Here is a 20,723-nt window from a genome sequence, read left to right as displayed (position 1 = left end):
AGCTCAGCATAATGAGTGACATTTCAGTAATTGATGCCCTAGAAAATGTTAATTGTAAACCCATTATTCTTCCCTATGCTAAAATAGGGCTTGGATGGTTTTGGCTTTCGAATTGAGCTAGTGTGAAAGAAGGGCCATCTAGTAAGGCTACTGTGTGCCAGGTACTGTGCTAGGAGCTTAGGGGGGAAAAAAAAACTTCACGTTTAATCTGTGTATCAGTTCTGTAGGTAGAGGAGGGAGAGAGGGAGGAGGGAGAGAGAAAGAGATAGAGAATGCATGTACTTTATCCCCTTGGTAAAGAAGTTATGCAGCCTATTTAGAGGCATCTGGATAGTAATTGGCAAGTGAGTCAGAATTCAAATTCAGTTCTATCTGAATCCAGAGTAAATACCATGGAGTGTTAGACTCTTATGCTCTGGATTTACTTGATAATACATTAGAAGTTGATTGTTCATGGTGTTTTCTTTCCCCCACTCCCCTGACTTTCTCTTGAAATGTACCCAGGCTAGCCTAGGACTTGCTGCATTACTCAGCCTGGTGTTAAGTTCCTGGCTTCACATGATTGTTCTGCCTCAGCCTCCTGATCGCTAGAACTATATAAGTATCCACAACCTAAGGCAGCTTCAAGGTATTGATTTCCTGAACATGCTGAAGTTGCTTTCTTTTAGTTGCCCTAGTCCACGTAAATTCTCCCAGTAAGTGGCTTTTGTAAATATCTTTATATTTATCCAAATCCTAGCTCCTGGTGGTGACTAGAATAGTTGAATTTTGCTTTTCCATCAGAGTGAAAATACAGCCTATCTTCTCAAAGCAAACCACTATCTTCTCACAATTTTATTTCAAGGATTTGCATTCCTTATTCAGCTCTGAGCTAATGACTACAATTTCTCAATCTACATGGTGAAGTGGGTCAACACAGTTTTGAAAAGCAAGCTAAGAAGCTCTTACCAGGGTATGCTCATCTTCCAGGCCTTGGACCTGGTGCTAAGGGCAAAAATGCATAAGTGCATTCTGGATTTTGGGGGTTTTTTGTTTGTTTGGTTGGTTGGTTGGTTGGTTGGTTGAGGGTTTTTTTTGTCAGTCATGAGACTTCAACTTTGGGGCCTGGGCATTGTTCCTGAACTCTTCAGCTCAAGGCTACTGCCTTACTCCTTGCGCCATATTGCCACTTCTGGTTTTCTGGTGGTTAATTGGAGATTAGAGTCTCTCAGACTTTTTAGTGCCTGGGCTGGCTTTGAACTGCGACCTTCAGATCTCAGCCTCCTGAGTAGCTAGGATTACACTCATGAGCCACCATGTCTGGCTCTGGATCATTATTTTTGTTTTTTTGCCAGTCCTGGGCTTAAGCTCAGGGCCTGAGGACTGTCCTTGGATTTTTCTTAAGGCTAGAACTCTACCACTTGCGCCTCAGCACCACTTCTGGCTTTTTCTAAGTATGTGGTACCAAGGAATCGAACCTGGATCTTCGTGCATGCTAGGCAAGCACTCTACCACTAGGCCAAACTCCCGGCCCTCTGGATCATTTTTGGTAGATGTCTTTTGGTTTGCATGTGTGACAGGACAATCATGTCTCACCGAGGTAACTGCTGATCTTTAGAATTAATTATAGTTCAGTGGAAAGAGAGCTTTTGCTCATGAAGAAAGTCCTGGGTCTTGATAAACATGTTTAGTTAGGATTAACTCTAGTCTTTAAATACTTTTCATTATAATAAGTCATGTCCTGGTTCATTAGAAATAGAGCATTCCCTTTATTCCTGGTTTGTGGTCCAGTTTATTGTTGAGAAATGTTGGTAATTTGTGGGGGGAAATCAATGGAAGCTATGTTGTTAGAAAAAAAGAAAAGAAAGAACAAAACATGTATAACTTTCCTTTTACAAGTGCATCTGCTTTTTCAAAGGTAACTTACATTTTCATTTTGTGCATTCTGTTTGTAAGAGAATGCTTCTTGGTTTATTCATGTTGACAACTGAAAAGCCTTAGACCTAATTAAAAGAATTTCCACGAGCACCTTTACTGAACCATTTCATTACGCGGCACTGCACAGATTGCATTGTGAAACATGGTGATAGTTTAAATCTGACCTTTAATCCTCAACTGCCAGAAGTATGGGGAGGAAACCCTGCTTTAAAGATAGCTCCCATGCAGGCATAGAGAGGCATTCATGTACACACACACACACACACACACACACACACACACACACATACACTCACGCACGCACACACGCACACACACATATATTTGGTTAGAAATACTGTTTTCATTGAATGACCACCTAATAATATAAACACATATTTTGGCTCAGAACTTCTAGTCTTCTGTAGGCTACATAGGATAGTCTAGCTGCAGAGAGAGAGAGAAAGGGAGAGTTTAAAGCTAAATTGTTTTATAGGAAAAATAGACAATTTTGCTTATTCTGGGGGAAAAAGATATTTGGATGCAGGTGAATTTACAAATGATTGGAAAATTGCTAAATTCTTGGCTACTGTGTGTTTGCCTTTGAGTGTGGAGGTTCTTAGAATGTGTGGGATCAAGCTGAAGTACATGCAAGTAACCAGGGCTCCTCCTCAGTTCTTCAGTGGCTAGTGGAAATGGGACTTGGGTTTTGTTTTAAGATTGTTATTTTTTACTCCCAAGAATGTCATTCCAAGGATTTAAGAGTTTGTTCTTGGGATATGCAACCATACCATTACGGAACATAGTGAAGCAGCCGTTCACATAATGAAAATTGATCCTTTCTTTTAACAAAATGCTGCTTAGAACTGTCTACCTTTCCAACTCATAGGTAGCCCTGAGTTGTCAGGAGAGATGGAGGGAGCAGAGACAGAGCCCAAGGGTCATCACCAGCCCTGGCTCAGAGGTCTGCATAACTAGCACAACCCAACTCTCCCACAGAGAACCAAGATCTTTGTGGCGGTAAATGGGATGCAGCAGAAGCAATTAAAGCCAAGTGAGGTCAAGGTCCAGCCATGTTCTAAAGAAAGAAACAAAAAAGCAAGGAATGAGAGGTAGCAATAATGGAGATATATTAAGTCGGGGGAAAAAAATAAGTCAGTATCATGGGAGAATGTAATTTGCTAGTCTAAGAAACCCTGGCAACACTGAGTTAATGGAATAGCACTAACTGGAGTAAGGTAGGCTTAGGCTTGACTTTAGCCTCTGACCTTGCCATGTCTGTGTGATACAGGCTAAGTCTTACTTTCCTTATCTCGGTAGAGGGGTTATCAGGCCCTTCCCAGTCCAGTTGCTTTGAAATCCTCATCTAGTGCCAAGTAGCAAACACTTGACACAGGGTATTTGGTAGCTAGTATAGTGTCTGATACATATTAATTCCTGTTGTGGTGGTGGTGGTGGTGGTGGTGGTGGTGGGTTTTTTTTTTTCTCCTGAGGAGTTCCTTTACTGGGAAAAATTTGTGTGTTGAGCCTTTCATACTAAGACTTCTTCCTATTTGAAGCAAGAACTAACAAAGACATAGGAGATGCACTGGGCCATCTTTTTCATTGCCAGTATGAAAAGGGTAAAAGGAGTCTTGTTTGTGCATCCTGAGGGGAGGAACAAGTCACTGGCCCCTCTAGCCCCCAGGGGATTGGAAACAAGCCTTGGTGTCTAGTTTGCTCAGGAAAGGAAGCCTTGATCAGCTTGCCTAGTCCCAAAGGAAAAGGCCCTGCAGCTGCTTACTGGATGATTTCTCAACAACAAAAACTGAACTCTAATTCCAGTAGTTAGTACAACTCCCAGAAGAGGAGCAGGGCCTTGTAGAAGAACTATGTCTCTGGTTGAGGTGTTGTGCTCACGGAGTGTAGACAGGAACCCTAGCCTCCTGGACTAGTCAATTAGAAGATACAGACGTGAGCTGCCTCATTATCAAATGTACATTGCCTTTCTCTATAAAGGAAAGATGCAGTGAGGATATATGATAGGGCAGCTTAATCTAGCTGGGGTGAAACTAAAGAACTAATAGTTGACTTAGGACTTACATAATCAAATATAGTAGCCAGTGTCCACACCTGGCTATTTCAGTTTACACTGATTAAAATAGAATAAAATTCCAGTTCTTCAGTCATAGTAGATGCATTCCAAGTGGTCAGCAGCAGACAGAAGATAGATTATTTCCCATTGTCACAGAAAGTTCTGTTGGGCACTTCTGAGTATTAGGTAAGAGGATGGTAATGGATAAAAACCCTCCAAACCAGAAGTGGCCCATCCAAAGGTGCTGGGATAGGAGAAAGGCCACGATGCAAGATCCCTGCATCTGAAAAAGGCTGTAATTGAATCAGGGGGCCTTCCAGGTTTGGCTAGGACTTTTATCTGTATCTTGATGCAGTGGGAAGACACTGAAATATCTTAAGTAGCAGCACTGATGGAAAAGTGTCTTACATACAACACTTAATAGTAAGTCATCCTTAATGTTTATCCTTCCTTCTCCCAGGAGTTACAGCAAATAATGAAGAAATAAAATAAACTTGCACTTCTTGAGTGCCACTGTGTATTGCAAAGGTTACCTTCATTCTTAGGATGAGGAAGATAAGTAATCTGCCCATATATAAAGAGCTAAATGATAGCATGCTGAAAGCCCCTTTGAGGCAGTAGTAAGCTCATTCATGTCTGGTTTGTGGGAATGCTGTTGCAAGTGCTTAGGAGCTGCACCTCATTCATCTCCAACTCTGTTCCCCGCTCATCTCCAGCACTAGGAGATACAGACATGCAAATCCAATGTCAGTGAGAGGCTCATGGGCTGCTGCCTCTGAAAGAGGACCTCATAGAAAGTTAAAGACTTTAAAATATGTATGCAAGATTTTGTTAGAGAATATAATAAAAATATATCCTGGGTTTAGGATTAGGTTTTAAGACCTCAGATATCAAGTAGAAGACAGGGTTTGAAAGGGAGCTTGAATCAAAGCTCAGAGAAGACTTTGAAATCTGGACTTTATTGTATCAGCAGTAGGGAGCCAGTAAAAAGTTCCCAGGAAGAAACATGATTCAAACTCTTGTTTTCAGAAGATAATCCAGGGCAAAGATGGATTAGGTCAGAAAGAAAATAGAGGAAGAGATCCCAGCTCGGCTCCAAGATTGTTGTTGCTGAGAGATAAAATCTGAACTAATAGCAAAACAAAAAAGTTGAGAGCTCTGTTACATCTATTACCCACTTTAAATCCACTGTCTTTTAATCCTTACAGTGTACATTAATTGCCAATATTGTATTTGCCAGCAAAGGAATTGAAGCTCAAAAGATTTAGATAGTAGGAAACGGGGTCGCAGATTTCTAGATCTAGACTAATTTGACTTTAACCATATATAGCAGGGAACCAGTAGCAATAGAGGCACAGAGGAAGCCAACAGACCTGAGAGAAAGCATGATCCATGCCCAAGGGAGGCACAGGGTGTAGGCAGGGACAGAAGGGGCAGTGCCTAGTCTATTGTTACTTGCCAAGTCCAGTGGCTGACTTGTTCCCTTTTACCCATGCATCAGCCAGAAGTTCATTTTCCTTGTGTCTTAGCAATTACTTCTGCAGACAGAAATGTGCATCTACTTCTCTTCAGCTATGATTAGTTTCCCCTAGTGATTAATCATCAAAGAATGTGATCTTACACTTTCCTCAAAGCAAGGAGCCACTATTGGAAGTGCCTTTCATGATGTTAAAGTACTTGTTCATTTGTTCTTGCATTCAGCAGGGGAAGTGTGGAATGTCTCCACTGGGCCAAGCACATGCCTCCAACTTCCAGGCTTGCAGAATAGGTGTAAGACTCTGCAGCTCACAGTAGAACCTTTTGGGGTGGACGTGGCTGGAGGGAGGAAGAATCTGGCTTAGAGGTCAGAGGAGTCTTCACAAATGGGGAGACATCTGGGTTGCTTCTTTCTCTTACCCTAAGGCAATGGGTAATTTGTTAAAGAAGAATATCTTACTTTAATTTTTTATTATAGAAGTAGCGTATGTTTTTTTATAAGGGATAATCAACACAATCAAGTGTATAAAATGAAAAGTGAAAGCATCTTCCTCTGGTTTTAACTAAGTGCATGTATGTTTACATGAGGTTTGAAGTGATCCATGTTATATATCGTATGGTATAATAGTAGAAATAACATTTTTCTCATTTGAGAGTATTTCTGAACTTTTTTTCTCCCATATTTGTTTCTAGTGTATTGCCACTAGCAGCTTCATAGCAGTTCATCATGAGAATATGATATAACATAGTTTGTGGGCCCCTATTGATGGATGCTTGGGTGGTCTTTCAAACAGTAAATGCACGACCATAGACAGGACAAGGAAGGGCTAAAGACAACTCTGGCAGAGTTAATGCTATGTGCCTGGGCTGAATTGGAGAACAATTCAGTAACGTAATGTAAATGCTCCACAGGGCAGGTAGGAGGAATTCCAGCTGAGGAATGCCTGCACAACTTACTCTGAGAGATGATGAAGATGGGCCAGTAAAGGGTTGGTAGAAGAATACTGTGGGCAGAGAGCATTGAGGAGAAAGTGAAAGCAGAGAACCCTAGGGAATGCTACCACCAGTTTGGCTTCAAAGGGCCAAGGTCACTGGACACCAGGAGGCAAGGGCAGACTCGGGCCATGTGGGTGGCGTTGATGAGATGTGAGAATGGTTGTGGACGAGGTAGAGAAGTACAGACTCTGACATCTGACCCAAGAGCTGGCAAGATGGCACTGTAGTTACAAAGATGAGACACAGAGGAAACAGAGGGCAGCCTTAGAGGAGAGCTGATGAAATGCAATTTTGTGCCCTCTTACCTTTGTTTTTGGTCTTCCTCCTATGACACCTGATTAACGGAGGAAGCCATCCCCCACCAGCATTTCCAACACCCCCAAAGTACCATTGGTGAGCCCCAATGTAATGATGTGATCAGCACCTTCAGAAGGCCTCAGAGTTCAAGTTCAGCTTTAGATGTATGATGGTGGGTTAGTGAAGCCTCCCATTTTCTGCCCTCTCTTTTATTTAAAAGACAAATGCTGTCTCCAGCTATTAGATGCACATAGAGTTGCAGTTTCAAAGTTGGAAGTGGTGACAGGTCAAGACAAAAGCTTCTCCGTGTGGCAGGATGAGGGAGGTCTTCAGAAGTCTTGGCCTAGGTGGTCACAGGATGTCAGGAGCCCAGGACCACTTGGTTAGTTTCAGATGGGAAGGCGCTCTCCTATTTGCTCACTTACAATCAGCGACTACTTCTTTGTGTAAAATGGTAATGAGGCCATTAGGAGAGGCTCACCTGAAGTGCAGCTTGTGAATCCAAGGTAATTAAACACCTCTGAATGAAAGGGAAAGGCCAGGGAAGGTTAAATGAGGAATAATCTGCGGCCCAGGTGGCCCAAGGCCTTTGAGGAACCAGAAGAGCGACAGTGGCTTGCACCATTTCAAAGGATGGAAATGTCACCCTAGTCATCAAGTGGGGCAGGATTTTTATTATTTGGGGGGTGGGTAGTAGGTTTTTTTAACTGTTAAATAAAGCTTGTTGCTTTTTCCCATTTTTATTTCAAGTTGAAAGTCGACATTAGAGTGTCCATGTGCTAAGCAGTCTGATTCACTCCTCCGGCTCTCACCACTGGGGTGTTCGGGCTGCCAGAAAGTGAGGTATACCAGTTCTCTCCACAAGGCTGAGATACAGGTCTGTGGCTTTCAGAGGAACTTGGGGTTCAGCAGCTCTCCTATGTGCAGTGATGGGGTATGTAGCCGCATGCTTGTTCCCATTGCTCATGAGCTTCTCTTAGTTTACAGTGTGGGTGACACATCCTGTGGCAGCTGCACTTGAGTTCTCCCTACACTTGGCTAACCCTTTTAGTAGCTAACTGAGCACTGAACCCTGGGACTTTACTTGGCCGTTTAGCTTACTTTATCATACACAAGATCTGACAACAGACAGTTTTTGCTCTTTGGGGTCTCACCTCAGGATGCCTGCTGATTCTGCACAAAAGTTTATAGTGACTCCTCTTGGCAGCATTCCTGATAATCTCCCCAAAAGAGAAACTGATGAGCAAGTAAATAAGGTGTGCTACAGATGCAACAGTACAATATTATTTGGCCTTAAAAAGAAATGAAATGCCCATACATGTTACACCATGGATAAAGCTTATTATGAGTATTGTGTTCAGTAAAAAAAATTAATCATTTTAGACCATATTGTTTGAGTCCATTTACATGGAATGTCTAGGATGGGCAAGTCCATAGAGAGGGGCAGTAGATTAGTAGCTGCCTTTGGGGAGTATAAGATAGAATTGGTGGGTGGGGGTGGGAGGAGGGAAATGGAGACCAAGACATGAGAAAGGTTATCAATGTTTGTGAAGTAATGCACCTTCTATCTGGAGAATATAATGTAACCCTTCTATTAATTACAATAAAAATATATGGAAAAAAGATAGAATTGGTGGGGAGTAACACTTAAAAACATGTGGTTTTCCATAACTATATAGACATAAAAACCTATGACTCTATAGACATGTTTTATTTCTTAAATTAATATGTTTCTATGACATACAAACCCTTAGCCTAATTTTGATTAACTTCTAAATACTAAGTCCCAGTGATTGTAAATAGATTCCCTCCTTGAACACTTGTTTGTTAAACTTGTCATTTAAAATATGATGTAAAAATCAACATTAATAAATTCTAAAAAAAAATTTTAAAAAACGTGTTTTTCTTGGGGGATGTTGAAATGTTCTGGAGTTAGGTAGTAGTGGTAACTGTCTGAACTCAAATCACTCAAAACTATATACTTTCAATGAATGAATTTTTGTAATAGTTGAAATATATCTCAATAAGCTGCCTAAGTTTTTAAGTTCCCCCATAGAGGCTGGGAGTGTAGCTCAGTGGTCAAGTACTTGCTTAGCATGCAGAAGGCCCTGGGTTCAGTTCCTAGCACTGATATGAACAAACTAAATAAAGAAATTCCTTAGTAGCAATACGTAATGTCCATGGGCCATTTCTCTAGTGTGTGTAGTCCATTCCAGGTCAGTGATAGTTAATGTTTATCAGCTCATAGACACCTGGAGACTGAAGAAAAAGGTGGATCTACTACTGCAGATTTATGTTTTTATAGGTTTCTGTTTTATCCGTAAGCCTTATCCAAAGTGTTATCTGTAAAATAATGTCAGAACATAGATACAGCCATATCTAAATCCTTTACAGCATTGGCTTCCCTAAATTGTACTCCTCATGTATTGGGGAGCAGCCACTGGCTGTCCATCTCTCAAAATAAAGGAAGACCCCTTCTGTTCCCTGCCCCTTCTAGCTTCATCTTTTTATATATATATATATATATTTTTTATTGTAATTAATAAAAGGGTTACATGATATTTGCCAGATAGACGGTGCATTAATTCACATACATTGATACCCTTTCACATGTCTTGGTACCCATTACCCTCCCCCCACCCACCATTCTAGCTTCATCTTAAGCCTTCTTCCTCCCTCATCCTTTCTGCTGAAGCCCAGTTCTTTCTGTCTCTGAACTCCTGACCACAGGGTTTTTGCACATTACTTCCCAGACTTAGCACACAGTTCTTATCCCTTCTTGCCTAGTTAAAGGCTCTAAGTTGTGCTTTAGTTCTTAGTTCTTACTCTAATTCTCTTCAGAAGGCTCTTCTGGCATTTTTAGCAAATTCTGTTAACAGTCATACATAGAAACAATGTCATGTGGGCATTTTTTTTTCTGTCATCTGAATGAAAGCAAGGTCCATGCCTGGTTTCCTCAGCAGCTAAAATAGTTTTGTGCACACCAGGTGCTGTGGTGGCACATGCCTATAATCCTAGCTACTCAGGAGGCTGAGATCTAAGGATCACAGAGCCTCACCAGCCTCCGCAGCAAAGTCTGTGTGAGACTCTTATCTCCACCAGAAAGTTCCAGAAACTAGAATGTGGAGTTATTACTCAGATTGTTGAGCATTAACCTTGAGCACAAAGATCAGGGATAGCCCCCAGGCCCTGAATTCAAGCCCCTAGGCCAGCACAAAATAAAATAGTCCTGATCATCTAAGACATAATGAATATTTGTGATGTCAGTGAATGACTCAGGTCACCACATTGCATAATTACAGGGTACCATACAAATAGGACATAGTATAAATGGAGTACTCTGAAGTTTGTACAGTGTAGCATCTTGAAATAAATGAAAAGCACACTGGAAATAGTGTGACACTAGAAGCTCTTCAGCTGCTGATTTGTTTATAATACGTAGAACAGGGATTCTTGACCCGTTTCATGTTCCCCTCTTGCTTTAGCTACTAAGAGGTTCTTAATTCAAAACTGAAGTCAGTCTCTAGCCACCATGTAAGACTATGCCTTACATTTTCATATTAAATCTGGTCTTGGCTTCTTCACTTTTTTCCTGTTACCATCTCTTGTTTATTTTATTTTAACCTGTTGAATATGGTTTTTCTTTTTTCTTTCTTTCTTTTTTTTTTTTTTTTTTGCCAGTCCTAGGGCTTGAACTTAGGTCCTGAGCACTATCCTTGGGCTTTTCTCAAGGCTAGTGCTCTACCACTTGAGCCACAGCTCCCCTTCCAGCTTATCTATGTATGTGGTACCAATGAATCTAACCCAGGTCTTCGTGCATGGTAGGCAAGCACTCTACCACAAGGCCAAATTCCTGGCCCCTTGAATATGCTTTTCTAAGATGACACTATTATTTTAGATTGTGATGTATGAAGTACATAAAGTAACCTATTTCTAATATTTGTAAGTGGCTTAAAGGGGGAATTAGAACTGAAAGTCTTTGCATAGTTGGGCTCAGGCTCTAAGACTTAAATTCAAATTCCATCTTGGTTTTGTTCCTAGGCATGCAACTAACTTCACAGAGGCCATTTTACTCTAGAAGAACATACCAATTCTTTCCTTACAGAACTGTTGAAGAAAAAATTAGAGGTTTTCTATGAAAATGCTTAGGTAGCACATAGTAAGTACTTGAAACAAAGTTTCATCAATGCCCTTGGGGCTTGTGGTAAGGTTCAGTGGTAATCAACAACCTAGCATGCAGAGCTCCAAGGTGCCTTTCGAGCACTGGGAGAGGTGGGAACTGTCCTCACACTAAATGCCAGTTTTCTCCTTCAACAGTCTGTCAAATCTACCCCAACTACAGCTACAGCCTGCCCTCAACCTGTGTTTTCTTTCTCTCCACCACCAGATCTCCTCTCTGAAGAGCAGGCTAAAGAAGGTCTCCACAACCACAGGCGATGGGGTGGCCAGAGCCTTCCTCAAGGCCCAAGCCGCTTTCTTTGGTAGCTACCGAAATGCATTGAAAATTGAGCCGGTGAGTAGTCTGTGGACATGTGGCCAAATTCATGTTTGGTCAGGGCTGAAAAGCCGAACAGAGGCAGGAGAAACCCTTGGCTCTAATTTTTTATTCCCCCACGTGAGGGGGGGGGGCATGAGGGAGAGAGGGGAAGAGAGAGAGAGAAAGATGAAGTGCCTGGAATAAGGAATTCCTGATCTCATCTGGCAACTTAGCAGGGGGAGGCCAAGTTCACTTAGGAGACCTTTGCTGCTTCAATGAAGGAAGAAGTGGAGACCCCACTGCCTGTGTGATAGATGTGCCAGCCCCTAGCCCTCGCTGCCTCCCTTTCTCTCCCTCCCTCCCTTCCTCCCTCCCTCCTTCTCTCTCTCTCTCTCTCTCTCTCTCTCTCTCTCTCTCTCTCTCTCTCTCTCTCTCTCTCTCTCTCTCTCTCTCCCTCTCCTTTTCCCTATCCCTCTCCCCCTCCCTTCTCTCTTCTCTCTCTTTCCTCTCTCTCCTCTCTCTCTCCCTCCCTCCCTCCATCCCTCCCCATAAGGCTCAGTCACCAGATGAGCAAATTGAGTCTTAGAGAAGAAAATGATTTGCCACAGGTTCTAAAGCTTCTGCTATGTGCCCTGTTCTCCTTTGTCCCTCAAAGGGACTTTTCTTCCCTACTTGAGAAAGAGAAGTATCCTAGGCATTCACTCCTTGATGGCCTCTTTGTCTGGTCAGCATTTAAGTGACTATAGAGTACAGGGAGGAGATGCTGTAAGCCTCCTGCTTAGCCCTTCCTCCTTTCTAAGCCTCAGTTCACTTTGTGTCTCCCATTGGCCTTGTGAACTAATACATGGTAAAATCGGGTCCTCCCTAAAACCCAGAGCAGTTCTACTTCTCCAGATTCTATAAGAAGCTTTTGGCTAACTCCTTTTTTGCTTAACCCACCTGAGGCTCTTGACTGAGGAACCAACATGTCCAGCCCAGCCCAGGTTGGATGTGAGAGGTCTGCTCAGGTCACACTGTCTGCAGACCATTGCTGTTGTTTCTGCTTTCCATTCCCTTAGTTCTCGAAAGCCCATGCAAGAACCCATATCTAGAGCACTAGGCTCGAAGTGTTTTCACTCTGATCAATGTCTTTGTTGTGATGTGTATAGAATCTGGCACACAATGCTGGAGGTGAACTGGGCACACATTGTTCCATGGAGGATTTTCTAATATATGAGCTCCTATCCCCAAGAGATGCTGAATGGATTTAAAGACAAAAGCCTAGAAGTATAAACCGAGGTTCTGCACTTCTTGAGTTTTACACAGAAATATAAAAGTGCAAGTCACTCAAGCTGTTTCTTCACCTGCTAAATGTAGATAAAACTACCTTGTTCTTTCTACATCTCTAGGTTGTTGTGAGGATCAAATGAGCTTAAAGTGTCTTGTAAGAAAGGTGAACATGAACGAGTTTATGGAATAAAGCTTGGAAAGGGAAGACCAGGCACTCCCCTCCCTGTGTGGGCCTAGGGCTGACTAAACCAGCAGAGGCTGGCAGGCTGAGTTGTTCTTTTATGGCCAGTAGGCTGAATAGTTAATCAAAGTCAGGTTTTAGACAGGAGATGGGGCTGAGGGAGCTAGATTGAGCAGCTTTTAATGCCAGGCTAAGTATATGAAATTTGCCCTCTAGACAACAAGATGTGATGTACCTATGTCAAATTTGAGCAGGAAGACAGTGATGGAGTGAAAGAAAATCTAAAGGTAGAGAGACTAGTTAGAAGAATATTGTAGGGACTCCGAGGAAAACCTATAGGTGCTTACAACAGGAAAAGGCACCACAAAGGAAGAAATGACGAGATCTAGAAATAGGAAAAACAAAAAATGTCCAAGCCACTGGTACTAAGAGGGACAGTATAATTCTATGGTGTTCACAGCAGGATTTAGACTGGTCAAACACTGGAACCCACTAAGTGGTCATGCTATGTATCTGAGGAAAGTAATTTAAAGTATTTCCACATGATGGGATGTTACACTATCATCAATAGCATTATTGGAAAATAAACAATGATTTTGGCATGTTTCCCTGGATCTGAGCTGTCATTCAGTCCTAAGATATACCTTTATTGTAATCAGCATTAAAAAAGGAAGTGTACTAGCACTCACTTCTGTAATCCTAGCTAATCAGGAAGCTGAGATCTGAGGATCATGGTTCAAAGCTAGATTGGACAGGAAAATCCAGGAGACTCTTATCTCCAGGAAACTATTAAAAAAACTAGAAATGGAGCTATGGCCCAAAGTGGTAGAGTGCTGTCCTTGAGCATAAAAGTTCATGTAAAGTGCCTAGGCCCGAGTTCCAGCCTCAGGACCCAAGGAAGGAAGGGACAAGGGAGGGAGGGATGAAAGTCATGTCTATAATCCTAGCTACTCAGAAGATCAAAATCCAAGGATCCAGGTTCAGGGCCTGCCCAGGCAAACAAATCCAAGAAATTTTTATCTCCAGTTACCTAGCAAAAATATGTGACTTAAATGATACAGTGCTGGATGTGAGTGAAAAAGCCAAGCAAGAACATAAAGCCCTGAGACAAGCTCTAGTATCCACATACACACTTGCACTGAAAATTGAAAGATTCCATGAATTTTAAGACAAGTTGAGTTTCAGATATAACAGTGGGAAGAATTTTTCATCTTAAAATCAATAGACCATGGCAGATTTGTCACCTTTGACTTTTCTGCAAGAGTACTCTTTGGCCTCAAATTTTCTGAGCAAGCATTGAACCTAGGTAACAGCACCATGTTATCTAGATGGTTTTTAGTTTTTTGAAGTCTCCCCATCTTAAAAAATGGAGTAATACATTTCCCACATAGGACTGTTTGGGAGATCCATTAAAGTGACTGCAGAATACATACAAATGTGAGAAAGGGAGTGGTGATGGCTGTATAGCTGGGGAGAATGGTGGTTAAGTGATATTGTCAGGGTGGCAGACAGCACGGTGCTGAGGGAACAGAAGGACCTCCCTGAAAAGCTACTCATCTTTTAATTATTTCTCTGGCAATAATATAGTGTTTGTTGGCCTAGGGAATATAGCTCAGTAGTAGAACAACTGCCTAGCTTATGCATTCTCATCTACAGTACCAAAAAGACACATCACACCTGCTCTGGGTTGAAGGCTGCAAAGACCTAGACATGGGAGGTGCCATACTCCCTTCATCAGGAATTAAAATTCCACGTTGGCACTCTTTAAACCATGCACTGGGATCTTTGGTTTGCTCTTGGTTCATTTTGTTTGAACATTGGTCAGTGTCTTAGGACATTTAGAGGTCCCTGACAGAGCAATCCAGTATTCCACTTAATAGTTTGCTTTCGCCTTTTCATATCTATTAGCATTTGCATCACACATGAAAACTCTTCGTAAAACATTGTTGGTAACAGCAGGTAACCCCTGTGATTGTCTGCAGCGCCATGGATCATTGCCACATAAGAGGCTTGAAGAGGGCCGGGAGTTTGGCCTAGTGGTAGAGTGCTTGCCTAGCATGCACGAAGACCCGGGTTCGATTCTTTGGTACCACATACTTAGAAAAAAAAGCCAGAAATGGTGCTGAGGCTCAAGTGGTAGAGTTCTAGCCTTGAGAAAAATCCAAGGACAGTGCTCAGGCCCTGAGCTTAAACCTAGGACTGGCAAAAAAAAAAAAAAAAAAAAAAAAAAAAAAAAAGAGGCTTGAAGAGAGAAAACTGTCTCAGCCCACCCACAGATTTGTATTAGAAAGTTGGAGGGGGGGGGTAGGATTTGGAACCCAAGGCCTTACATTTGCTAGCCAAGGACTCTACTGCTTGAACCATGCCTCTACTCCTTTTTGTTCTGGTCATTTTTGAAAAAGGGTCTCACTTTTTGCCCAGGCCGGCCTACAGCCCTTCCTGTGTACGCTTCCTACCAGAGCTAGGATAATGGTATTCACCACCATGCCCAGCTTTTTCTGTTGAAAATGGGGTCTTATGAATTTGAACCACAATCTTCCCAGTCTCAGCTTCCTGAGTAGCCAAAACCATAACTGGTTCACAGATTTTTATCAAGTTGTGACCTCCAAATCTGCACCAAGGTCCTCCATAATATCCTAGTTCTGTTTTGTTTGTTTATTTTTATACTGGTCCTGGGGGTTGAACTCTGAGCCTAGGTACTGTCCGACACTGAGTTTCATTTACTCTACCACTTGAGCCACCGCTCTACTTCTGGCTTTTTCTGTGATTAGTTGGAAATAAGAGTCCAATGGACTTTGCTGCTGGCTTTGGACCACAGTCCTCACATCTCTTACCTCCTGAGTAGCTAGGATTACAGGTGTGAGCCACCACCAGCAGTTGTTCTGTTCTGTGCTTTTTGATTATCATAATTTTAAACCACACTGGGTTTATATCTTATCTACATATTAAGACATAGTCTCAGTGATTTTTCTCAGGCCCATTCTCCTATGTGGATCTATTGGTTCAAAAAAGCTTTAATGTCAAGCAGGCAAGAAACAGGTGATACTCTGCAGGGCAGTGTCCCCAAGGCAGGGGCTGACATCCACTAACAGTCACTATCCCTTTGGTTCCCCTCCCCTCACTGTTTTGTGGCATTTGGGGTGCTTACCACATGGTTATGGAGTGGTGACTTCCCACCTTGGGCCTTGGTACAGTCATGAACCACCAGTTCCCTCAGTCATAATGTGTTGTCTTGTGCTAAAAATGTGAAAACTGGCAGCTTATAAGCTTGAGTAGGTTCGTTCTTCTTAGCCTCAGTTTCCTTCTCAGACATGGATATGTGGTTCCCTCCTTTCCTAATTGTAGTCGAGCATAAGTAAGCCCTGTCCAAGAACTGCTGAGAGCAGCTTGGTGGTCCACTCCCACTGGGCCATGCCATCTTGCCTGCATCTTTGTAGAGAGCTCAAGTCCTGGTCTGAGGGTTGAAGATGGGCCATTCTTCCTCTGCTACACACCAGGCTTCCCACTTTCCTTTCCTACTCAGAAAATTTTATAATGCCTCTGGCTGGGGAGACTCTAGAACTTTGCCCAGAGGGAAACGGCCACATTGCTAAGCCTAGACCTATGTGAGGAGCAGTTTGATTCTCTATATATGCAGGTCTATTGAGCACCTGAGGCCTGGCCCAGAGTCGTAGGCCAGAAGAGATGTTTCAAAGTGATCTCCCCAAGTTCAGAAAGTGAGATGAGACAACAAGGGTGTCTGGCCACAGCCAAGTCTACCACTTCCTCAGTGGCCTCCCACAGTACTGGAACTCATTCAACCTCATGGGGATGGAGGCTTCAACTGGCAGTGACTTCCTATGTTTTGGAGAACCAGGAGGCACTCAGGTGGGCCTCACTCCAAGACAAAGTTCCACCCCACATCCCTGCCTGTCTTCATTCCAGTTCCTATATGTTCCATCTTAATTCTTTCTCTGTATTTTCTGTGCCAGGCAGAGCATGGCACAGTATATAGCAGTTAGTGGGTGAATTTTGAAATAATGGATGGGAAAAATGGGCAAAAGTAATGAAGGAACAGAGGTGTTGGATCCGGAGGTTGGCACTGAGCCTGGGTTCAGTGTACATACATTGTTTCCTGTCTTCTCTGCTGAAGACTTTGGAGATTACTGCTGCCTGGCAGAGGGGAGGGTGCCTGCAAATCACAAGGGCATGCAACCCATTTTTCAGTCACCTGGAGAATATCAGATGCAAAGCCCAAAACATTTAATAGTATTGGCCAAGCCTACTTGTTCTTCTTTACTTAAATGACAGAACCAAAAGCAGCCAGGAAGCCCCATTCGGCGAAACCTTCTTTATCCATGTCAAGCGCAGTCCAGGCTCTAGCTCATTTATTTAGGCCTTTCTTGCTCTCTGACACGCCTCCTAGCAGTTGCCAGGCAACTCTGGGAGTAGCAGTGTGTGTTAGGGATTAACTAGTTAGGGCTGGGGTCCTTTTTGGCAAGAAGGGGATAAAAGACAAATGATTTTAATTGCCAGGCCAAGGATCCTTTCTCTGGTAGAAAATGGCAACTTTGGGAGGGTGCTCACAGCAGTGTGATTCTTGAAGTTGCCTTGAATGGTCTCCTTTCTCCCTCCTAGGGAGAATGAATACATTTTTTAAAGACTCCTTTACCTTACTCCTTTGTTTAAAATTATATCATCATGAAATCGAGTAAGACTAACCTACCTCCTTTGAAAGAGATTTCCTATCACACTAGTCTCCATTTTAAAGACTTTTTGAAAAGAGATTGGTGTGCTTTCATTTCTCCCTTTTTTTGCTTGGAGCTTTGTATCTCCTGCTACATGGAGTTATCTTAAGGTGATGCCTGTGAAGGCACATCCCCCTTGTGTGGCCATATCAGTCCTTAGGAAATGTCAGATCAGAGATCAGAGTCCATGGTCTTGGGAGCTCAAAGGCACATTCTGTTCTGTGCAGTGTCTGTAGAAAGGCCTGTCTGATGGGGCACTGTGGGAGTTGTTTATCAGCTAGCTTGCCCAGCCCTCTCGAGGCCTGCCTGCTGGCTGGGCCAGCCCCTGCCCACAGGGGCCTCGTGCTGGGACCAGGGCAGTGAATACACTGTATAAATGGGTAAATGGGCCCTTGCTTGCTCACTCCAGTCCTTTCTCAGCTCATTCCCAACCGGGCTGAAGGGGCACAGGTGTCATCTACCTACCAGCCCTGATTTTGCACATGATTCTGCTGAGTCATATTTATCCACCTAAAAACCCTTGAAGGCACAGAAGTTAAGAGAAAAGCGGATTGATAGCCTGGCTTTCAAGCATGAGTGCACAAGGCTGTGTTGAAGCAGACTGGAAAGATACCACCTATATCTATATCCTGCTTGAGTAGCACTATTGAGCTCATGGTTTTTAAAAGGAGAACCTTATATGTATGCTTATTTATTTAGTAAAGGGAGAAAAAATACAAGAATGTCTTAAATAGAAAAATGAAAGCATCACTATAGTTCCGTTAAACTTCCATATACTTACATGTAGTTACTTGTTTCTCATGGTACAAAGAGTTTGTCCTTCCCCCATTTAAAGCAACCTCATAAGTACTTTTACATTGCTCCAGAATATTACATCCAGAACAGGAATATGGCCATGACCACACTCCCACATTGGGCATTGATATCATTTTTCATTTTTTTGCACTATAATTTTCCCCAAAATCATTGGGAGTAAAGCTTTGCAGTGCTATATTTTGAAGCTTTCTGAATGAAAGAAATCTGTCTGTATGCAGGAGCCTGCAATGTGGAAGCAAATTTGTGGTGATGCTAGGAGGAGGTAAATTTTAGTATGCAGAGGGTCTCAGAAAGGGATGTATGAAGAGCCCTTGATGAGTAGGTAGATGCTCCCTGCCCTCCACAACAGCAGAGGATTTGTATAATACAGAGAAGGGATGTGCTAAGTGAGGATGGAGGCATGCTAAGAGACTACATACTATACAGCAAGGTGGGAAATTAGGATGAGAGAAAGCCATGGGAAAGGCAGAGGGAAGGTGTAGCCTGCAAGTGAGTGGTTTGTATACCTGTGAGCCCATGCTCAGGGTTTGTAATTTTCCTTCCAGCTTGAGAATGGTAGAACTGAGAATGGGTCCCAGCTCTGACTTCAGAGTCTCTCTCTCTCTCTCTCTCCCCTCTCTCCCTCCCTCCCTCTGTCCCTTCCTCCCTCCCTCTCCCTTCTTCTTCTACTTCTTCTTCTTCTCTCTCTCTTTCTCTCTCTCTCTCTCTCTCTCTCTCTCTCTCTCTCTCTCTCTCTCTCTCTCTCTCTCTCTCTCTCCAATTATAAGAAATACAATTCAGTTGTATTACTTACATTCACAATATTCTGCAACCATCACTGCTATTTGCAACATTTTTCTTTTTTTAATATTTTTATTGTAATTAATAAAAGGGTTACATGATATTTGCCAGATAGAAGGTGCATTAATTCACATACATTTTCACATGTCTTGGTCCCCATTACCCTCCCCCCCACCCCTCATCTTGTTTTCCCCCCTTCCCTATACAATTTCAAATAACCAAATACAAATATATCCAATATATCAGATAACAAAGTGAGATACTGTAACAGTATGATATAACCAAGGGACAGCAAAAGAGTTCAACATTTTTCATCATTCCAGTTAGACACTTTCTGTACATTGAGCAATAACTCCCCTCTTCTGCCTCAACAGTGCTTGTTGACCTCTAACCTAACTGCTGTTTCTATGGATTTGCCTGTGGTAGGTATTTCATGGAATGAAATTATATATTATCTTCTTTTCATATCAGGCTTATTTCACTTAGCATAATGCTTTTAAGGCTCTTCTATTCCATTTTAAGGCTCGTCTCTTTTTAATACTGTATGGATAGACCTCATTTTCTTTATTTATTCACCTGTGGGTGGACATTTAGGTTTCTACCGTTTGGTTATGGTGAATAATGCTGTTTTGGACATTTGTATACAAGTATTGGTCTGAATGCCTAGTCTCAGTTCTTGTGTACATATGCCCAGGAGTGGAATTGCTGGATCATATGGAAATTCTATGTTTAAAAGTATTCTTATTGCTTAAAAATGGTTTCTATATGAGTTACAAAGTGGTATGTTTGGTATTTTTTTATTTATTAATTGAAACATTTATTTTGTTTGGTTTATTTGTATGGTACTAAAGCACAAGGGGGACTATGTGTGGTAGGCAAGTGTTTTACCACTGAACCATGCCCCAGGGGCATGAGCTTTTTGAAGAACTACAAAACCGTTTTCTGCACTGAGCTCATGCTTCTGCTACATGAATATCAGTCTTTGTGTAGCATTGACAAGTAGTCCCAAATGTTCTCTAGAAAAACTTGGTGAAAGGGCCAGGAGTTTGGCCTAGTGGTAGAGTGCTTGCCTAGCATGCATGAAGACCTGGGTTCAGTTCCTCAGTACCACATACATAGAAAAAGCCAGAAATGGTGCTGTGGCTCAAGTGATGGGGCTCTAGCCTTGAGAAAGCCCAAGAACAGTGCTCAGGCCCTGAGTTCAAGCCCCAGGACTGGCAAAAAAGAAAGACAGACAGACTTGGTGAAAGACTTCCTTATTTTCTCATCCATTTCAGGCAAGTAGATGGGGGAATAAGGCCAGGACCTACCAGCCTGAACTAAGAAGCTGCACTAGCTGGATCTGAAATAGACTGCAGAAAGAGCTGATAAACTACCAGTGACCATTGTTTCTTGTTTACTGGCCATCCAAAGTCAAAATCATGTCCCATCATGAAGAAGGGATAAAGGAAGGTGCTTGCACTACTAGCTCTCTGGGAGGTACCACTGAAGCTGGACAGCTGAGAAGGCTACCAGGTGTGACAAGCTGAGGATAGCCTCAAGTTTTGATTTTACTTGAAGACATTCATCCTCAGTGTTCAGTGGGAAAATAGAAATTTCACCTCCCTTGTAGGACTATTAAGAGAGAGAGAAAATGTCTTTAAAATACGAGCACAGAGCCTGCTGAGTAGGTAGTAGTTGAATGACAGCAACTGGGGACAGGAGCATAGAGAAGCAGAGGAGAAGAGACTGAAC

The 20,723-nt window shown here is 42.5% G+C and overlaps 1 protein-coding gene across 3 annotated transcripts in view; it reads left to right on the top strand.

The window, feature by feature from the left end:
• Positions 1-20,723, top strand: part of Dennd1a (DENN domain containing 1A) — a 463,593-nt gene that overhangs the window by 314,991 nt on the left and 127,879 nt on the right. For all 3 annotated transcript variants that reach the window (XM_090330613.1, XM_090330611.1, XM_090330612.1), the window contains exon 13: positions 11,127-11,252. In XM_090330613.1, the coding sequence (XP_090186739.1) occupies positions 11,127-11,252 (126 nt within the window). The remainder of the gene's footprint in view (positions 1-11,126; positions 11,253-20,723) is intronic.

Source organism: Megascapheus bottae, chromosome 3, assembly GCF_031878675.1.
Source record: "Megascapheus bottae isolate mThoBot1 chromosome 3, mThoBot2.hap1, whole genome shotgun sequence".
Lineage (NCBI taxonomy): Eukaryota > Metazoa > Chordata > Mammalia > Rodentia > Geomyidae > Megascapheus > Megascapheus bottae.
This window is presented reverse-complemented; position numbering and strand designations above follow the sequence as displayed.